The sequence below is a fragment of the Lepus europaeus genome, chromosome 11 (genome assembly GCF_033115175.1).
Source record: "Lepus europaeus isolate LE1 chromosome 11, mLepTim1.pri, whole genome shotgun sequence".
NCBI lineage: Eukaryota > Metazoa > Chordata > Mammalia > Lagomorpha > Leporidae > Lepus > Lepus europaeus.
In genome coordinates, this window is record NC_084837.1 from 69,822,488 (window position 1) to 69,842,674 (window position 20,187).

Below are 20,187 nucleotides of genomic sequence, written 5' to 3' on the forward strand. Positions count from 1 at the left end.
ATGCAGAAAAAAGGGGGCTCCCCATGGGCAAGAAGGGCCCTGCTGCTTGGCATCTTCTGGGCCGTCCAATACCTGCCTCTTCCAGGGGCCTCTCTGCCCCAGCGCCTCCCGAGGGCCACAGGTAAGTGAACACAGGGGTCAGCTCGTTTCGTGCTGCACCACATTCAGATGAAGGGACAGAGGGCGCAAGTCTCACTTAATTCGCTGTGGCTTATGCTGCCTGCTCTGCTGGCTCAGATTTTTCATGTTTGGAAAGATATCAAACAGTTTTGATCTCTCAGATAAGTTCTTAAAGATAGCTCCAAAGTAATTCACGGAGATTAAGAAGCAGGCAAGCCTCTGGTTTTTATTGCTGGAGACTCCATCAGGAAAGAAAAAAAGAAAAAAAAACTTTCATCCTAGAAGCTCTGCAATAGTGGATGATTCTGCAGGCTTCCGGACATCTTAGACTCTGAAATAGGACAATGAAATTGTGCAGACATTAGAAATCTTCACTCACCAGAGATCTAGTTTGTACTTAAGAGTTCCGAATTCCCTTTTAGAAATAAAACGAAAGGGAGTGACTTCATGATTTCTTCTTTTTAAGTCTTCCACCAACGTCCACTTATTTCATTAAAGCATCTCTTTCTGGTGTCAGAGACAAATGTTTTAAGACTTTATAGTTGCATCACGTTCCAAAGTGCTTTATATATTTATACTGGGTTCTTCTAATTCTACCCTGATGCCCAACAGTACGGTTTTATTAAGGAAACACTTTTTATGAGCTTAGAAAGTGTGACTCCAGCATTCTTCAAACTTTTGCTTCCTTTTCCTTACCAGGAAATGGCACCCAGTGTGTTATTTCTCCATCATCGGAGTTTCCTGAAGGGTTTTTCACGAAACAAGAGCGCATGGATGGAGGCATCATAATCTACTTCCTCATTATCCTGTACATGTTCCTGGCTGTGTCTATTGTCTGTGACGAGTACTTCCTCCCCTCCCTGGAAATCATCAGTGAATGTAAGTGGCTGGAAAGCTCCCGAATAACCTGCCAGAACAGTTGCACGACAGAGACACGGCTCTCTCTGAAACAGCCCCGCTACAGTTCTGTCCCTCTCCAGCGGCTGGGGAGTGTGGACGTCTGTTTTATGGGTCCCTTGTCTGAAGGAATTGGCTCTGATCAAGTGTGTTTTTTCTTGGTAGGTAAAGTGCAGCAGAGGATCTATAAGTGAGTGGCCAGCAATTATTATTATACTGTCTATCTCTAGCAATTTCCTGTTTGTCTTCTGTACTGCCCGGCTGTCAGTTAGAACTCGTCCATGGTTTTACATGTATGTCCTTGTGTATTGCTAACATGATGGAACTCTTAATACTTGCCATTTTATACTTCAAAACTGGTTTTCATTTTTACTCTAAGACCACTATAACTTTTTTAAAAGAGGTAGGTGATAAATAAATGCAATTAAAGACCACTCTCCTCCTTCTCACTTCCTATCCTAGCATCCTGCCATGGGGAACTTAACTGACATGTAAGAATCAATAAATAAATAAGTCCTGCATTCCACACGAAGTGACCTTGGGTATCAGATATTCGTAAATTCTTTTATTAAAGCTCAAGCTCCATTACTGATTTCTGAAAGTAAGGTCAGCCAATCCAAGTCTCTAGTGCTACGCTTTTAGCAGGGTGCATTGCCCAAAATTCTGAACATTGACCTTCATAGGTCCCTAACAGCAGGATATCAGTCAGGGTTTATGCAATGTAAGCAAACGTGCCAGCATTTCCAGCCTCTGTCTTCTGCTTGATTAGTTTCGCTGATTGATCATGCTCACTTAAAGAAAGGCAAAATTAAGGCCAGGGTTTCTTATTGCATGTTCTCAGGACAACCCAGAAACAGTAGCATCTGCAAACCCATAGAGGGCACACACATGCATTACCACCATTGTTTCATAAAAAGAAAGGGCAGGAATGGAAACTCTTTATTTTTTTCCCATCGCTTCTCTCCCACCCCTTGTTCACGGCAGTACTGCAGTATTCTTAGGACTTTGAGTAGCACCTGGCAACACCTAGTTGTTGAAAAAATTCTATGGAATAGGTTGCTATAAGTTTATTACAAGTAGATGCAATTATTTATTTTGTTACACTGTTGCTGATTTTAGTAGATCAGATTAAATTATTTAGTTGACTTCGATTAGTTAAATACAAGAAAAATTGGAAGTGCAGAGCACTTACATTTCACCACTCAGACCCCCACAGTTACCATTCTGTGTAAGTTCTTTCAGTTGTTTGGATCTTGCTATATGTAGTTTGGGACCTTTCCTTTTCCTAATAGTGCACACATTTTCCCATGTCATTAATCTTCAAATATATGATTTTTGTGTTAGAATGATAGTGTATGATTCTATAAATAATTTTAGTGTATAGTATTGTTTCTTATATCTGATAGGTACTTAGTACCTTTTCATAATTTTTAAAACTATTAATCCCATTGGACATCTGAATTTTTTTAGCTACACTTTCGTCCACACTTGCATAAACTCTTTGCTCGCCTCTCTGATCATTGCCTGATTAAGAAGGAGAGCAGTACATATTTTAAGACTTACAATATGTATCGCCAAAAAAGCAGTCCATGAAGGATGTGGCAATTTATATCTCCATAATATAGCAGTTTCCACTCCAGAAAACTCTAAACAGTGTTTTTGTTTTTTGGGGTTTTTTTGTTTGTTTGTTTGTTTTTGACAGGCAGAGTTAGAGAGAGAGAGAGAGAGAGAGAGAGAGAGAAAGGTCTTCCTTCTGCTGGTTCACCCCTCAAATGGCCCCTACGTCCGGCGCTGTGCCAATCCGAGGCCAGGAGCCAGGTGCTTCTCCTGGTCTCCCAAGTGGGTGCAGGGCCCAAGGACTTGGGCCATCCTCCACTGCCTTCCCAGGCCACAGCAGAGAGCTGGACTGGAAGAGGAGCAACCGGGACAGAACCAGTGCCCCAACTAGGACTAGAACCTGGTGTGCCGGCGCCGCAGGCGGAGGATTAGCCTAGTGAGCTGCGGCGCCAGTTTAAACAGTGTTATTTTAAATATATTTGATCGACTTAAAATGAAATTTCATTTTTTTAAGACTTATTTATTTTACTTGAAAGAGTTACACAGAGAGAGAGGGAGAGGGAGAAGGAGAGGGAGAGGGAGAGGGAGAGGGAGAGGGAGAGGGAGAGGGAGAGAGAGAGAGAGAGAGAGAGAGAGAGAGAGAGAAAGAGGTCTTCCATCCGATGGTTCACTCCCCAATTGGCCGCAATGGCCAGTGCTGTGCCGATCTAAAGCCAGGAGCCAGGAGCTTCTTCCAGGTCTCCCATGCAGGTGCAGGGGCCCAAGGGCTTGGGCCATCCTCCACTGCTTTCCCAGGCCACAGTAGAGAGCTGGATAGGAAGTGGAGCAGCCGGGACAGGAACTGGCACCCATATGGGATGCCAGCACTGCAGGCGGTGGCTTTACCTGCTATGCCACAGCGCCTGCCCCTGAACTTCATTTTATAAAATTTGTATTTATCTTGTTATTCATGAAGTTGAACATTTTATATATGTTTATCAAACTTACAGTTTTGCTTTAGTACTTTTTTGTCCAGGGTCTATATATTGAGGGACATTGTCTTTTTGTCATTGATTTCCGAAACTTTTAAAAAACATATAAGGATATTAGCCCTTTACTATATAATTTTATATCATATGCCGTTTCATGGCTTTTTTCCTTTTGCATTTTTTGTGTTTATCATATTGAAGTTAGATATTTTAAAGTAAATTTATAAACCCTCCCCAATATGACTCACCTTTTAATCTTATAACTAGGTCAGAAAAATTATCATATTTTCTCCTACTTACAGTGATTTTTTAAAATATACTTATTCTTTTCCTTAAAGATTTACTTATTTTATTTGAAAGTCAGAGTTACACAAAGAGAAAAGGAGAGGCAGAGAGAGAGAGGTCTTCCATCTGCTGGTTCACTCCCCAGTTGGTCACAATGGCTGGAGCTGCACTGATCCTAAGCCAGGATCCTGGAGCTTCTTCCTGGTCTCCCATGAGGGTGCAGAGGCCCAAGGACTTGGGCCATCTTCTACTGCTTTCCTAGGCCATAGCAGAGAGCTGGATCAGAAGTGGAGCAGCGGGGCCGGCGCCTTGGCTCATTTGGTTAATCTTCCTCCTGTGGCGCTGGCACCTTGGGGCGCCAGATTCTGTCCTGGTTGCTCCTCTTCCAGTCCAGCTCTCTGCTGTGGCCCGGGAGGGCAGTGGAGGATGGTCCAAGTGCTTGGGCCCTGCACCCCATGGGAGACCAGGAGAAGCACCTGGCTCCTGACTAGATCGGCGCAGTATGGGCCATAGTGGCCATTTGGGGAGTGAGCCAATGGAAGGAAGATCTTTCTGTCTGTCTTTCTCTCTCACTGTCTATAACTCTACCTGTCAAATAAATTTTTTTTAAAAATTTTAAAAAAAAGAAGTGGAACAGCCGGAACTCGAACCGGAGCCCATATGGGATACTGGCACTGCAGGCGGCTTTACCCGCTACACCACAGTGCCACCCCGTAACATTTATTTATTCTAATAATAATTTGGCTTGCTATAGCATACAATGGTACTTTTCCCAAAAGCTGGTCAATTTTCATATACAAAGTTCATATATATATGTGTTTCTATTGTTTCAGCCCTACTAATATATTTATTCATTCTACTGTCAATACTACACATATAATTAGAAAAATGTTAATCATAGAAAACAAAGAAATTTAAATTTTTTTTTTTTGACAGGCAGAGTGGACAGTGAGAGAGAGAGACAGAGAGAAAGGTCTTCCTTTTGCCGTTGGTTCACCCTCCAATGGCCGCCGCGGTAGCGCGCTGCGGCCGGCGCACCGCGCTGTTCCGATGGAAGGAGCCAGGTGCTTCTCCTGGTCTCCCATGGGGTGCAGGGCCCAAGCACTTGGGCCATCCTCCACTGCACTCCCTGGCCACAGCAGAGAGCTGGCCTGGAAGAGGGGCAACCGGGACAGGATCGGTGCCCCGACCGGGACTAGAACCCGGTGTGCCGGCGCCGCAAGGCGGAGGATTAGCCTGTTGAGCCACGGCACCGGACAGAAATTTAAATTTTAATCTGTTATATCAGTTTCCAGTGATTCCACTGCATGAAGGCACAATTCAAAGAATAAATCTGTCAATTTTGTTTTTAAGAATTGTCTTGGTTAAAAAAAAAAATTAAAAAACATTGCTAGCCTTGCAGAATGAACTACTGCATGAACATTTAGATTATGAATTAGAACTAATCTTCATTAAATGATATGTATGTAATAATGACTTCCACTGGAGGAATCACTGTGAAACACCGTCAGCAGACCTGCATTTCTCGGATGATTCACTCTGCCCTGAAATATGATAGAGTAGCTCTTATGGATGTGTGATTGATGGATGCCTGTGCCACTGTCAGACCTTCTTCAGCTGTTAAGAATTGACCCCCGTCTTGAATATCGAAAATACTGGCAACAGAAAGAAATAGAAATAGTGCTAGCTCGATTCGTTATAAATGCCTATAAATTAATTCTGTCATTTCCCTTTTCAAGGTCTAGCATGGTCTTCATTTAAATTACGACATGAGCAATAAAAAAACAATTCCCCTGCAATTTGTTTACATCCCCCGAAACTGGCTTAGGAAAAATCTGCAAATTCATTGCATTTCCCCATAGGCCCTTCATGAACTTGAGTTGTAACCGTTCCACCCATTTTTTATTTTTAAGATTTATTTATTTATTTGAAAGAGTTACACAGAGAGAGAAGGAAGGCAGAGAGAGAGAGAGAGAGAGAGAGAGGTCTTCCATCAGCTGGTTTACTCCCCAAGTGGCTGCAACGACAGGAGCTGCGTGGATCCGAAGCCAGGAGCCAGGAGCTTCTTCCTGGTCTCCCATGCAGGTGCAGGGGCCCAAGGACTTGGACCATCTTCTACTGCTTTCCCAGGCCATAGCAGAGAGCTGGATAGGAAGTGGAATAGCCATGTCTCGAACTGGCGCCCATATGGGATGCTGGCACTGTAGGCAGCAGCTTTACCCGCTATACCTCAGCTCCAGCCCCCACCCATTTTGTCAATTAGCAATGATTAGTATAACCTTCAAAGCAGTTTAATGTACTTTGGTGTTAGTTTTTGTTTTTGTTTTTGTTTTTGTTTTGTTTTGTTTGTTTGTTTGTTTGTTTTTGACAGGCAGAGTGGATAGTGAGAGAGAGAGAGAGAGAGAGAGACAGAGAGAAAGGTCTTCCTTTTTGCCGTCGGTTCACCCTCCAATGGTCGCTGCGGCCGGTGCATCGCGCTGATCCGAAGCCAGGAGCCAGGTGCTTCTCCTGGTCTCCCATGTGGGTGCAGGGCCCAAGCACTTGGGCCATCCTCCACTGCCTTCCCGGGCCATAGCAGAGAGCTGGCCTGGAAGAGGGGCAACCGGGATAGAATCCAGTGCCCCAGCCGGGACTAGAACCCGGTGTGCCGGTGCCAAAAGACGGAGGATTAGCCTGTTAAGCCATAGCGCCGGCCTGGTGTTAGTTTTTGTTTACTCATCAGCTATTTATAATGCAATAAATATAGAAAACCAAGCATTAGCAGGATTCAAGAGCAGAGCCAGGACTCAGACCCCACGCACTCTGATTTAGCATGCTGGCACCTCAAGCTGTGTCTTAACCACTATGCCAAATACCTACCCCCACCAAAATATATAAATATATGACAGAATATATAAAATACCCATCTTAACTTCAGAGGACATATACTGCAAAATAAAAAGAATACACTGAATTATTTATGAAAAACCAGCTTAGACTTCTGGTGATCCAACCGGGGGCTCTAAATGTTTGTTACAGAAACAGAGGCTGAGAGAGACAAAAATTGAGAGGATTCCAAATAAGGAAGAAAGGGGAACCTCAGTGGTCCCTGGTCATTTGTGTACACCTGATTCAAGGAGCTTTTCTAAGATTCCCAGGCATGGGTTGTGAAGTTAGTCACACTGCCCACTAGCCGTACCTGTTGCCTGAGGTTTTCCCTCTTTTTCTGCATTTCTACAGTGTTATACTTGCTGAATGGTCCGTGACAATGCTGAGAATCCCCAGGGAGCTGGAGGGGGAATACACCATGCCAGCAGGTGCTCCAGGCCCCATCCTACTGTAGTGAAATGACACAACTTAAATCTAAATCTGAGTTCCGCCATTTGTGAACTTTGTGACCTTAGGCAAAATGCTTAACTTCTCTGCCCAAGCTATCTCAACTGTGAAACAGGATAATTGTAATGCTTAATTCATAGATCTGTGTGCTGAATACGTGAGGAAATACCAGTGAACTGCTTACAAGTTCCTAACACATAGGAGACATCCAAACGGAATACTCGTTATTACATAAGAGCAAAGGTTAGGAGAGAAGGAAGTGGAGAAGGTGAATGAGCCAAGTCGATATTAGAATGTGTGGAGCAAATGCCAAATCTACGGTGCATTTGCGAGGGCTTGAAACTCAAGTTTAAGGTAGATAAAAGGCAATTTCCATTACAGAAAGTAGGAAGTAAACTTATGAAACCCCATTCTTTTACTTTATCTAATAATCCATCTTTATGCCTTAAGTATCTCTGTAACATTCTGTTTAAAATTTCATTTCTGTGTGTGTGTGTGTGTGTTCTAAGATTTATTTATTTGAAAGGCAGGGTAGCAGAGAGAAAGGGAGAGACAGAGAGATTTTCCATCCCCTGGTCCACTCCCCAGATGGCAGCAACAGGCCAGAAACCAGCAGCTTCATCTAGATCTCCCACGGATGGCAGGGGCCACACACTTGGGCACCATAAGCTGCTTTTCCTGGGTTGATTGGCAGGGAACTGTATTGGATGTGGAGCAGCCAGGGTTCAGACTGGTACTCATATGGGATGCTGGCATCCCAGACAGCAGCTTAACCGGTGGCACCACAATGCTGGCCTCTCATTTCTTTTACATCAGTATCTATACCTTTTTAGTCCATCCTTAGCAATCTGCTATTATTCAAAAGATTCCTTTAAAGTCACATTTAAATGTAAATACCATATAAATTTGAATATAATATAAACTATATTTACTTAAAGCCAAAATAGGACTATTACCTCTTTTCTCTGTAAGCAGTTTGTTTTTAGAAACCTAAAACTTTAAAATAAAATGAAAACAAAATGTCTTTTGGATATGTATCAGAGGTTTCAGAGATACTGAACAGTGTCTACAGCAGATTTTTTAAAAATTTGTTTCAAGCTCTCTACATAGAAAACTCCCAGAATCCCTCAAACTGATCACTCGATATGGCCCAAATTCCATAATAAGCTGTGAAACATTTTTTTTAAAGATTTTTAATATATTACTCAACGAGAAATTCCAATCCCTCCACCATGCTGATCGCTTTGAGTTACAACATGTATTTCACTTAAGTGAAAACAGTCTCAGTACCATTTGGGGAGAAACACAGTTCAATAAAATAATTACTTTTTTATTTAAAAATGATTTTCCCTCAGTGCTTTAAACTAATATTTGCTTATGTTCTACTCTGTGTGTCAGAAATAGACAATAAGAAAAAACTGCACACTTCAATTCCAGGTGGAGTCAGTTCTAAACTGAAAAAATTGGGAGTCAAAGTTCTCCTTGAGTATGGCATTTGGATAGCCTATCGTTTCAGGGGATTGTTTGGGCCTTAATCCTCATGAAATTTACAGAGGCAAAGCCTTCCCCAAGAACAAAGACACTGAGACTAGTGCTCCCTCTTAAGGGCATTTCATCCTCTTTGTTGTTCTTTTCTCTTTTATTTAAATTGTGGACCCCTTGGATTGCATCTAAATCTACACCAAGTGGATGGCTCTAACAAGTGCTAAGTAGTCTGTGTATTAGCAAGATGCTACTGCAGGAACAAGCACTGATAGTAGTGGTAAGAAGAATAAAGCTATGTGTTAATTTCTTCACTTTACCAGCATGGATAACAGAACAGCTCCTTGGTGTCAGAATGATCTAGGTTCCCTTTCCTCCTCTGCAGTTACTGCCTATGCGACCTTGGCCAAAACTTGGGTAATTGTGAGGTTTGAAGGTCATGTGTCTTGTGTATGGTTTGTAGGATAGGCTAAGGGCAGATGGCATTCCACCATAAAATTAGAACTGTTGGGCTGTAGGCGGGGGTGCAGGGGTTCCTTCATTTTCAGGGGAATCAAGCTTTAAAAACGTTAACAAGAGTTCAGAAGTCATTCCTTTATAGCACAGATAAAATATGGGTGATTTATGTAAGATAATCAATTTGTTTTGATTTATTGTTAAGAACACTACACAGGACTGGGAGCTTACCCTAGCAGTAAGATGCAGATTAAGATGCCCATGCCCCATATCAGAATAACCTGGGTTTGAGAATAATGTCCAGCTCCTAAATCCAGCTTCCTGCTAATCAGAACCCTGGGAGGCAGTAGTAATGGCTCAAGTAATTGGGTTCTTGCCACCCACGTGGGAGACCTGGATTCTGTTCCTATCTGCTGGCTTTGGCCCTCACCCAGCCCTGGTCATTGTGAATATTTAGGAAATGAACCACTGACAAAGCCTCTCTCTCCCTCTCTCTCTCTCTCTCTCTCTGATAAGTTTTTTGAAAGAACACACCACAGAGCATGTACTTGCACTTACAGTTAATTGAGAGCCAGTTACATATTATTGAGAAACTAAGCATTTGTTCCAATGATGCTGAATTTACTCAAAATCACATAAAATTAACTTCAGGCCTAGTTTTGCAAATCATTAAAAAAACACATTACTTTGTTGTCACACCTCATTGTGGACTCTACACCGAATTATTCAACATGATTTTTCACCTTAGTCACTAATGGAGTTGAATGAATTTTGTTTTTTCCAAGACTCTGATCCATGCACAAACATCAAAAATTACAGACTTCCCAAAATTGTGCCAGAGACACCAAATTGCAAGGAGCCTATAATTGTATCTATACCAAAATACATGCTGTGGAAAGGATTGGAAATGCATTAAAATTGCTACAATGGGACTGGCACTGTGGTAGAGCGGGCTAAGCCTCTGCCTGAGGCACCAGAATCCCATATGGGCACCGATTCTGTCCCTGATGTTCCACTTCTGATCCAGCTCTCTGCTATGGGCTGGGAAGACAGTGGAAGATGGCCCAAGTGGTTGGGCCTCTGAAGCCACATGGGAGACCTAGAAAAAGTTCCTAGCTCCTGGCTTTGGATCGGTGGAACTCCAGTGGTTGTGGACATTCTGGGGAGTGAACCAGCAGTTTCAAGACCTTTCTCTCTGTCTCTCCTCTCTGTAACTCCATCTCTCAAATAAATAAATAAAATCTTTATAAACAGTTGTTACAGTGGTTAAAATATAATGATAAAAGTATAACTGACTCTTCTTCCTTTCATTTCCTCTTCCATCTTACAAATTTCCAACAATACGTGATTAAGTGCTATAACAGAAATTTAATTAACAGTAAAAGTGGTGTGGAATCTTAAATCATAGGAATCACAGTGTACATTTTGAATAAAGATTGAAGAAATGAGACGATAACTTGAAGATTTTGTAGTCCAACCCTGTTTTACGGATGGCGGCATGAGGCTTTTCTCATACCAAGTTACTGGCAGTGCCAGAATCCAGGTCTCAGTTTCAGTTTGTACTCCTCCTGCTAAAGATCAGATTTCCAGAAGGGGCTATGCAAAGACTGTTCTGAGCTTTACAATCCAGCATAAGAGGGGCTGGCGCTGTGGCACAGCAGGTTAAAGCCCCAGCCCACAGCGCCGGAATCCCATCTGGGTGCTGGTTCGAGTCCCAGCTGCTCCACTTCCAATCCAGCTCTCTCCTGTGGCCTCAGAAAGCAGTAGAAGATAGCCCAAGTGCTTGGGTCTCTGCTTCCACATGGGAGACCCGGAAGAAGCTCCTGGCTCCTGACTTCGGATCAGCTCAGCTCTGACTGTTGGGGTCATTTGGGGAGTGAACCAGTGGATGAAAGACTTTTCTCTTTGTGGCTCTACCTCTCTCTGTAACTCTGTAAAATAAATAAAAATAAATCTTTAAAAAAATACAGCATAAGAGAAGAAAATTCATTTGAGGAAGAAGTCTGATGAATTTAATAATCAGTTCATTATTATAAAGTTGCACTTTGTATAAACAATGTGTTGATATCTAAACCTGTAAAAAAAAAAAAAAAACTCATCTTCAACATTTCTGCTATATTCCGAATGAAGTGTGGTTATTACTTCAGAGTAATAGAGAGGGAAAAGAGTAAAAGCTATGGAGAAAAAAAAGAACAATTTATTTTTAATAATAAACTACAGCAGAGAGAAATGCTCCTCAAAGGTCAGAGAAGACAAAGCCAATCTCTTCTAAAGTTCAAAGGTATAAACCATTTTACAAAACATTCTTGGAACCTTAAGATATAACTTGTTAAATATCTTTGAGGGTTTTTTTGTTTGTTTGTTTGTTTTGTTTTGTTTTTTGTTTTACAGGCAGAGTGGACAGTGAGAGAGAGAGACAGAGAGAAAGGTCTTCCTTTGCCGTTGGTTCACCCTCCAATGGCCACCGCGGTTGGCGCGCTGCAGCCGGCGCACCGCACTGATCCGATGGCAGGAGCCAGGTGCTTCTCCTGGTCTCCCATGGGGTGCAGGGCCCAAGCACTTGGGCCATCCTCCACTGCACTCCCTGGCCACAGCAGAGAGCTGGCCTGGAAGAGGGGCAACCGGCACAGGATCCAGCGCCGCGACCAGGACTAGAACCCGGTGTGCCGGCGCCACAAGGTGGAGGATTAGTCTAGTGAGCCGCGGCGCCGGCATATCTTTGAGGTTTTATACATCAATCTCCATGTAGAATCCTTGCTTTCATAATTCAGTAGAGCTCAGTGAATAGCAACCAGCTTTATTCTTACTGCCTTTGGAAAGTGAATGTGTTCTAAAGGACCACCTATTTTCCTACATTGCAGTAACCCAAAAGATCACTTTTTTCTCTCGAGATTGAATTTTTTCTAGTGAAGCATTCAGCAAGTGTTAAGCAAAGATTGGTAAGGCTCAGCTACACCAAGTTTGGACAATTATGTAAAGGTAAAGAATTCTGTTCTTTTCAATGTATTCTACATATTATCTAGCCATATTGGGAAGATAATTCATGATACTATGCAGTAACACTAAGTTGATAAATACACTAAAAACTTCCAAAGTATTTCTGACTCAGTAACTAGTTTTTTCCCTAGAAAAGAATGAAATGGAAGTAGTTATGATGCCAATATCACAAGTAGGGAAAAGAATAACTCAGTCACCCACCAGATTAGAACAGGCCGAAGTGTCACTGAAATATTGGGTTCCTGTGGTGAAATAGACATAGCATTGGGCTTAGAATTGGGATTTATGCAATAACTTCCTACATTTAGATTACATTATCCATGTAATCTCCTAACCCTGTTTGCCATAAAATGAATACCAATACTCATATCTGAGTTGATATTATTAAATTATGTATGTAAAACTAAATTAGATGCCATGAATGTAAGATATTTATATCATTTCTCAAATGAAAAAAAGGTAATCACAGAGTGGCCTATTTTTTAACTTTATGGACAGCTGGTCTTATTAATATAATGCTGTAAATATATGTTTTATATATATGCACACATATGTAGTATGTATATGTATACATACCATATGTAAGCAGTAAAAGAAATGCTTTGAAGTGTAGGTTACACAAATCGTTGCTTTTCTTCCTTCATTAGTCACTGCACATAGATGTTCATCAAGTGACGTAAACGAAGGCATATAGTGAGAAATAGAATGGGGGCCCGAACCAGTAATTCCAATTATTCTGATAATTGCAACTATCTGCAGAGAGCATTTGACAATGGAGGTTTATCAATTGGCAAAACAGCTCAGGCTGGAGTTGGTTGAGTCTCTGAGACCAAAAAAACCCCACGGGATCAAGTTCATGATTAGGGCTGGTAGCATCCATCAGTAGATGACCTTGCAAATACTTTCCATAGTTTTCAGAATAAAAGCCAAATCCTTACCAGGATCCTTAAAGCCTTACATAATCTGCGTATTACTTTTAATAGCACCCACTGCTCTCCCTTCACACTTTTCATTCCAGACACACTTTCCATTTCTTGAACACACAGGCTAGCTTCCGCGTCGGAACCTTTCCAGCCGTTTGTTCTGCCTAGAACACTTACTCCAGGTATATGAGTGATAGCGCCTTCACTGCAAGGCCTGCTGTTACCTGCTCGATTAAGTCCTTCCTGGTTACCTATAGAGAATTTCAATCCTTCTTGCATGGTATTTTAGACTCCGATCTCCTCTCCCTGCCTTTTTGCTCTTTGCTGCTTATCTCTAGAATGTTGTATATTTTCCTTGTCCCCTCCCCCTCACTGGAATTGAAGCTCCCCGAGAGCAGGAACGCTTGCGTTTTATTCACTGGCATATTCTCAGCACATAGAAAAGCATCTGGCACTGCGCTCAACAGCTGCAGCCAGTAATGGAGCACCTGCTCACTGATTGGCTAATGGACTTAGCAAATGACCCCGACACTAGTGGCTTCAGATAATCAACATTCTCTTACTTCTTACATGTGCAGGGTCTAGTGAGCTCAGCTCACTGGGTCTTTGTGCCTCTAGAGTCAGAGGAATCTTCTGAAATCTCACTCCCTCACATGTCTGGTGCCCAGGCTGGGAAGACTGGAAACTTGGGAACTAAAACAGCAGAGCTTCCTCTGCCATCTGTATGCCCACGTGGACCCCTCAGAGCTCTCTATGTATGGATTTCAAGGTAGCAAAACTTCCTATGTGTTGGTTTAGGGCTCTAAAGCAAATGTCCCAGGACACAACACTAAGTTATATCACCTTTTATGTCCAAATCTTGGGACTATGGCTTTGCCATACCCATGCTTTATTAGTGACAGCAGTTACACCGGCTTATTCAGGAGTGCAGGAGATAGATATTGCTTTACCTATTTTCCGTGGACAGGGAATGGAAGGTTCTGGAAAAGTATGTGGGGCAGAGATACTGTAGCTACTTCGGTAAAATACAATCTGCCACGTCAAGAAACAAAAAGGAATCACTAAAATCCAAGGCCATTGTTCCATTGGAGAAGTAGAAAATGAGATGCACCTGAGAGCATGCAACAGCTAATGGTCTCCAAGGGGAAGGAGTCCGGATAAGCGAACACTGAACACACAGTGATGGAATCACCAAAGCACAGCAGAGTTTGAGTGCGTGGGGAGACTGGAGTGTCAAGTAACACTAGGTGTAGTAAACAATAATTAACATAAAAGATGACCATCCAGGGCCTGGCACACCTGAATTCAACTTCAGGCTGTGACGCTAACTTTGGAACCTAGTGTAGTTACTGCCTCAACAACCTCCGCTGCCTAGTTTTCAGTCATACAGTTAAGCCTGAGACACCCTTGAATCAGCCTTCTCAAAGCAAAAGCAAAGTAGCTTGGCTTTCTCTTTTCCTTCCCATAGTAGGTTTCTCAGCTAATTGAAAGCCAAGAATTTCTTAAGACTCCCATCCTATCAATCACTCAACTTAATGGACCTCCATGCTTGTAAGTCTGGAGGATATACACAAACTACCTAAATACTGTACAGCACTTCCTTGTATTTCCCACTCTCGATTAAAGTTTTAATGAATCTATGTTTTAAATCAATATCCTATATTTATGCAATATTGAATCTTATTTATTGGGCTTTTAGTTAACTATGTAATTTCTTCTCTTTTTTAATTAGACAAGTTTGAAATTAGAAATTTGTGAAGCTCAGTTCAGCATCATTTATAGATCTTAAAAACTACTAATTTCCACTTTCTGTCTTCTTTCAAATTGAGTTGGGCTGCCCAAATTACCTTAATTTATTTTGTAAAAAAGTCATGTTGTTGACACTCCCCTACAAGCCCTTCAGCTAGAATGGAGGTTTCCTGGGTTTGAAATGTTAAATCTTGGGGCTGGCACTGTGGTATAGGGGGTAAAGCTGCAACCTGCAATGCCAACATCCCATATGGGTGCCAGTTCGAGTCCCGGCTGCTCCATTTCCGATCCAGCTTTCTGCTATTGCCTGGGAATGCAGTGGAAGATGGCCCAAATCCCTGGGCTGCTGCACCCATGTGGGAGACCCGGAAGAAGTTCCTGGCTCCTGGTTACAGATCGGCGCAGCGCTGGCTGTTGTGGCCAACTGGGGAGTGAACCAACGGATGGAAGACCTCTCTCTCTCTCTGTCTCCACCTCTCCTTCTCTGTGTAACTCTGACTTTCAAATAAATAATAATCTTAAAAAAAAAAGAAATGTTAAATCTTGGCACTCAGGATACATAATGAGTACAGTTCAAAAAGTCCATGGAAAATGAAATTAAAGGATGTTTCTTTGGTGCCAAAAAAAATTGAAAACCATATACATGAAGGATCTTCAAAGGATTCATAGAAAATTATGAAAAAACTATGCACATGTTTTTCACTTTAAAGATTTAGCATACAGGCCAGCGCCGCGGCTCACTGGGCTAATCCTCCGCCTTGCGGCGCCGGCACACCGGGTTCTAGTCCCGGTTGGGGCACCGGATTCTGTCCCGGTTGCCCCTCTTCCAGGCCAGCTCTCTGCTGTGGCCAGGGAGTGCAGTGGAGGATGGCCCAAGTCCTTGGGCCCTGCACCCCATGGGAGACCAGAATAAGCACCTGGCTCCTGCCATCATATCAGCGCGGTGCGCCGGCCGCAGCGCGCCAGCCGCGGCGGCCATTGGAGGGTGAACCAACGGCAAAGGAAGACCTTGCTCTCTGTCTCTCTCTCACTATCCACTCTGCCTGTCAAAAAAAAAAAAAAAGATTTAGCATACAAAAATTGTACATATTTATTGGGCATTATGTGACATTTTGTTAAATGAATACATTGCATAAAATCCAATATGGGTAAATATATTATTCTTTCATGCATTTAACACTACTTTCTAATAAGAACATCCAAAAATCCTATCTTCTAATTTTTAAATAGAGAAATACACAGTACATTGATACTATATTATATTCGCCCTACGGGGCAATAGAACCCCAGATCTTTGACTCTTATCTAGCTAGTACCCATCAGTCAACGTTTCCAAAACCCTCCCTGTCCATTGCCCTACCGCTTCTGGTAACACAGTTATATTTTTAATTTCTATAAGATCACCTTTTTTTTTAAAAAAAAAAAAAAGATTTATCTAAAAGAGTTACACACAGAGAGAGAAGGAGATTCAGAGAGAGAGAGGCCTTCCATCCGCTGATTCACTCCCCAATTGGCCGCAACGGCTGGAGCTGCACTGATCTGAACCAGGAGCCAGGAGCTTCCTTCCGGTCTCCCACGTGGGTGCAGGGGCCCAAGGACTTGGGCCATCTTCCACTGCTTTCCCAGGCCATAGCAGAGAGCTGGATGGGAAGTGGAGCAGCCGGGTCTCAAACCGGCGCCCATATGGGATGTCAACACTGCAGGCAGCAGCTTTACCCGCTAAGCCACAGCAAAGGTCCCAGATCACCTGTTTTTTTAAGCGTCCACATATAGATCATGTGATATTTGTCTTTCTATGCTTAGATTATTTCACTTAAAATAATGACCTCATTCTGTCCATGTTATTGCAAATGACAAGATTTCAACATTCTTCTGACTTGTATTCCATTGTGTGCATGTACCATATTTCTCTTACCCATTCTTCATTGGCTGGACACTGAGATGGTTTCCCGGCTGTTGTGAATAGTGCTGCTATAAACAGGGGACTTCAGATGTCTTCGAGAGATTTCATTTCCCTTGGATATATACCCAGTAACGAGATTGGCGGATCATATGGTACATCTGTTTTTAGTCTTTTGAGGAATCTCCATGCTGGTTTCTGCCATGGCTGTACTAATTTACATTCCCACCAACAGTGTGCAAATGTTCCCTCTCCCCCGCATCCTCACCTACACCTGATATCTTATTTTTGAAAATAGTCACTCTTAGAGGAGTGAGGGGATATTTCACCGTGGTTTTGATTTGCATTTTCCTAATGATTAGCGATGCTGAGCGTTTCTTCATGTACCTGCTGGCCATTTTGTCTTCCTTTGAGAAACAGCATTTTATTATCTATTGCCCATTTGCTATTGAGTTATTCAGATATTCTGGATATTAACCTCTTGTCAGATGTAATAGATTGCATATATTTTCTCCCATTCCAGAGATTGTTTATTCATTCTGTTGTTTGCTTTGCTGTGCACTCTTTTTTTTAATGGATAAGGTTGCTATGCATTTTTTAAAATATCTTAGTTTTTTAATATTTATTTTATTTATTTGAAAGACAGAGTTACAGAGAGAGGTAGAGACAGAGAGGTCTTCCATCTGATGGTTCACTCCCCAGTTGGCCGCAATGGCCGGAGCTGCGCCAGTCCGAAGCCAGGAGCCAGGAGCTTCTTCCAGGTCTCTTACATGGGTGCAGGGGCCCAAGGACTTGGTCCATCTTCTTCTGCTTTCCCAGGCCATAGCAGAGAGCTGGATCAGAAGAGGAGCATTTTCTACTGCTTTCCCAGCATCGTTTATTATTTTTGTTGTTGTTCTTTTTGCTTAAGATTGCTTTGGCTACTTGTTTTTTTTTTTTTAAGATTTATTTATATATTTAAAAGGCAGATTATAGAAAATGAGCAAGCAAATATTCCATTTGCTGGTTCACTCCTCAAATGGCTTAAAAGGCCAGGTGTGGACCAGGCTAAAGCCAGAAGCCAGGAGTCAGGAGCCTTATCATGATTTCCCATATGGATGCAAGGGCCCAAGCACTTGGGCCATCTGCTGCTTTCCCAGGTGCATTAGCAGGGAGCTGGATTGGAAGTGGAGCAGCCAAGACTCACCAGTGCCCATACTGGATGCCAGCCTTACAGGTGGTTGCTTAACCTGCTACACCACAAACACAGTCCCACTTGGGATTTTTCATGGTTGCATACAAATTTTAGTAATGTTTTTCTAGCTCTGTGAAAAATACCATTATGATTTTGATAGGGATTGTATTGAGTCTTTACATCACACTGGGTATGCAAATTTTGATATTGATTCTTCCAATCAATGAACACAAGATACCTTTTTAAAATTTTTTTTAAGATTTGAAAATGCACACCGGGTTCTAGTCCCGGTCGGGGTGCCGGATTCTGTCCCGGTCACTCCTCTTCCAGGCCAGCTCTCTGCTGTGGCCCAGGAAGGCAGTGGAGGATGGCCCAAGTGTTTGGGCCCTGCACCCGCATGGGAGCAGGAGAAGCACCTGGCTCCTGGCTTCGGATCAGCGCGGTGCGCTGGCCGGAGCACACAGGTGGCAGCGGCCATTGGGAGGTGAACCAACGGAAAATGAAGACCTTTCTCTCTGTCTCTCTCTCTCACTGTCCACTCTGCCTTTAAAAAATAAAGATTTGTAAAGACAAGAGTTACAGAGAGGCAGAGATAGAGTCTTCCTTCTGTTGGTTCACTCCCCCAGATGGCCACAATGGCCAGAGCTAAGCCGCTCTGAAGCCAGGAGCCAGGAGCTTCTTCTGGCTCTCCCACACAGGTACAGGTGCCCAAGGACTTGGGCCACAAGCCATAGCAGAGAGCTGGATCAGAAGTGGAGCAGCCAGGACACAAACTGGCACCCATACGGGATGCCTGCACTGCAGGCAGCGATTTTTACCTGCTGTGCCACAGCAGCGGCTCCCACAGGGTATCTTTTCATTTCTTTATGTCCTGTTAGTCAATCTCATCAGAGATTTAGAGTTTTCATTGCCGAATGTTTTCATTTCCTTAAATGTATTCCCAGGGTTTTTTTTTTTTTTTTTTAAGAATTCTATCTTTCATGAACTTTTTGAAGTACCCCTTTAGTTGGCTTCTTTACCCTTTACAGAGAAACATTAATGGATTTATTAATAAACCAAGACACTGGATTCCTCTATGTAATAACCTGCATGTTTTATTTTTCCAGCTTAAGTCAATACTAGTGTTATGTGAAGGAATGGTTTTGAATATATACTGTATTAAGGTATAAATATACACTCTTTCATTTGTTACTTTATCAGGTATAACAATAATTTCATTTATCTTCAGCTCTTGGATTGTCTCAGGATGTTGCAGGTGCAACTTTCATGGCAGCGGGTAGTTCAGCTCCTGAATTAGTTACGGCTTTCCTAGGTAAATATTGCTTCTTATGTTTTACTTACATTATGTGATTTTATTTTCTTGAAATTAAAATTAAATTTGCCACTACTGTCTTGCTCACAGGTGTTTTTATCACAAAAGGAGATATTGGCATTAGCACTATCCTTGGATCTGCAATTTATAATCTCCTTGGCATCTGTGCAGCCTGTGGTTTGCTATCTAATGTGGTAAGAAAACTTTATTCAACAAGAGTTATTGTCTTGGTAAAGTCTAAAAGTACTTGTTACAGTCTGGGAGGAACAACAAAGCACTAGTAAACATGTTCAATCAAATTTATTAATTAGTAGAAAAACAACATATATTCAATTTAAAGGTTAACCCACTAACAGCTCTTTGTCAAATTTATGAAAGTCAGCATAGGTTCAGAAACACAATTTTCTTTTTTCTCTAAGCAATATGAAAAAGGTAACAATATTTAACTACAAACATACAATTTTAGTATTGTACTAAGCATTGTACTTGAATGACTTACCCTGTAATGGAAACAGTAAACTGTCATCTTACAGGTTTCAACACTATCACGTTGGCCCCTATTCAGAGACTGTGCAGCATATGCCATTAGTGTAGCAGCCATTTTTGGCATAATATTTGACAACCAAGTTTACTGGTAAGTTGAAATAATTTTACTCTTATGTAAAACAATTAGAGAGGACTTTACTAAATTGATGGCTCAGTATTTTTTGTTCCAGAAATGTTACTACTTCCACACCATATTCTAAGGGGTCTCTGAAGCAACTTCCTCATCACAATCACTTGTTGGGTTCTTCTCACAACTTAGTGATTTTTTTCTAGTCACCTGCCAGCTTCTCCTCTTTGTCACTGGTCACTGGAGACTAACACTTGTCCTTCCATCCTGGCTGCCTATTCAGAATTTGCCAACTTTCGTTGTCCATTAAAGCCTGAAGAGTTGTTTGGTTTTCTTGTTTGTTTCTTTCTTTTACTGGGCTATTGCTTACCTTGCTTTGATGATAAGTGGTCATGGTCACAAAATATTGGAAAAAGATGATGGAGAAAGTAAAAGAATT

At 42.1% G+C, this 20,187-nt stretch overlaps 1 protein-coding gene across 1 annotated transcript in view; it reads left to right on the forward strand.

Moving 5' to 3' along the window:
- SLC24A5 (solute carrier family 24 member 5) overlaps positions 1-20,187 on the forward strand; it is a 27,390-nt gene continuing 7,203 nt past the window's right edge. The window contains exons 1-5 of the mRNA XM_062205857.1: positions 1-121; positions 820-999; positions 19,052-19,135; positions 19,226-19,329; positions 19,669-19,769. Coding sequence (XP_062061841.1) covers positions 1-121; positions 820-999; positions 19,052-19,135; positions 19,226-19,329; positions 19,669-19,769 — 590 coding nt within the window. The remainder of the gene's footprint in view (positions 122-819; positions 1,000-19,051; positions 19,136-19,225; positions 19,330-19,668; positions 19,770-20,187) is intronic.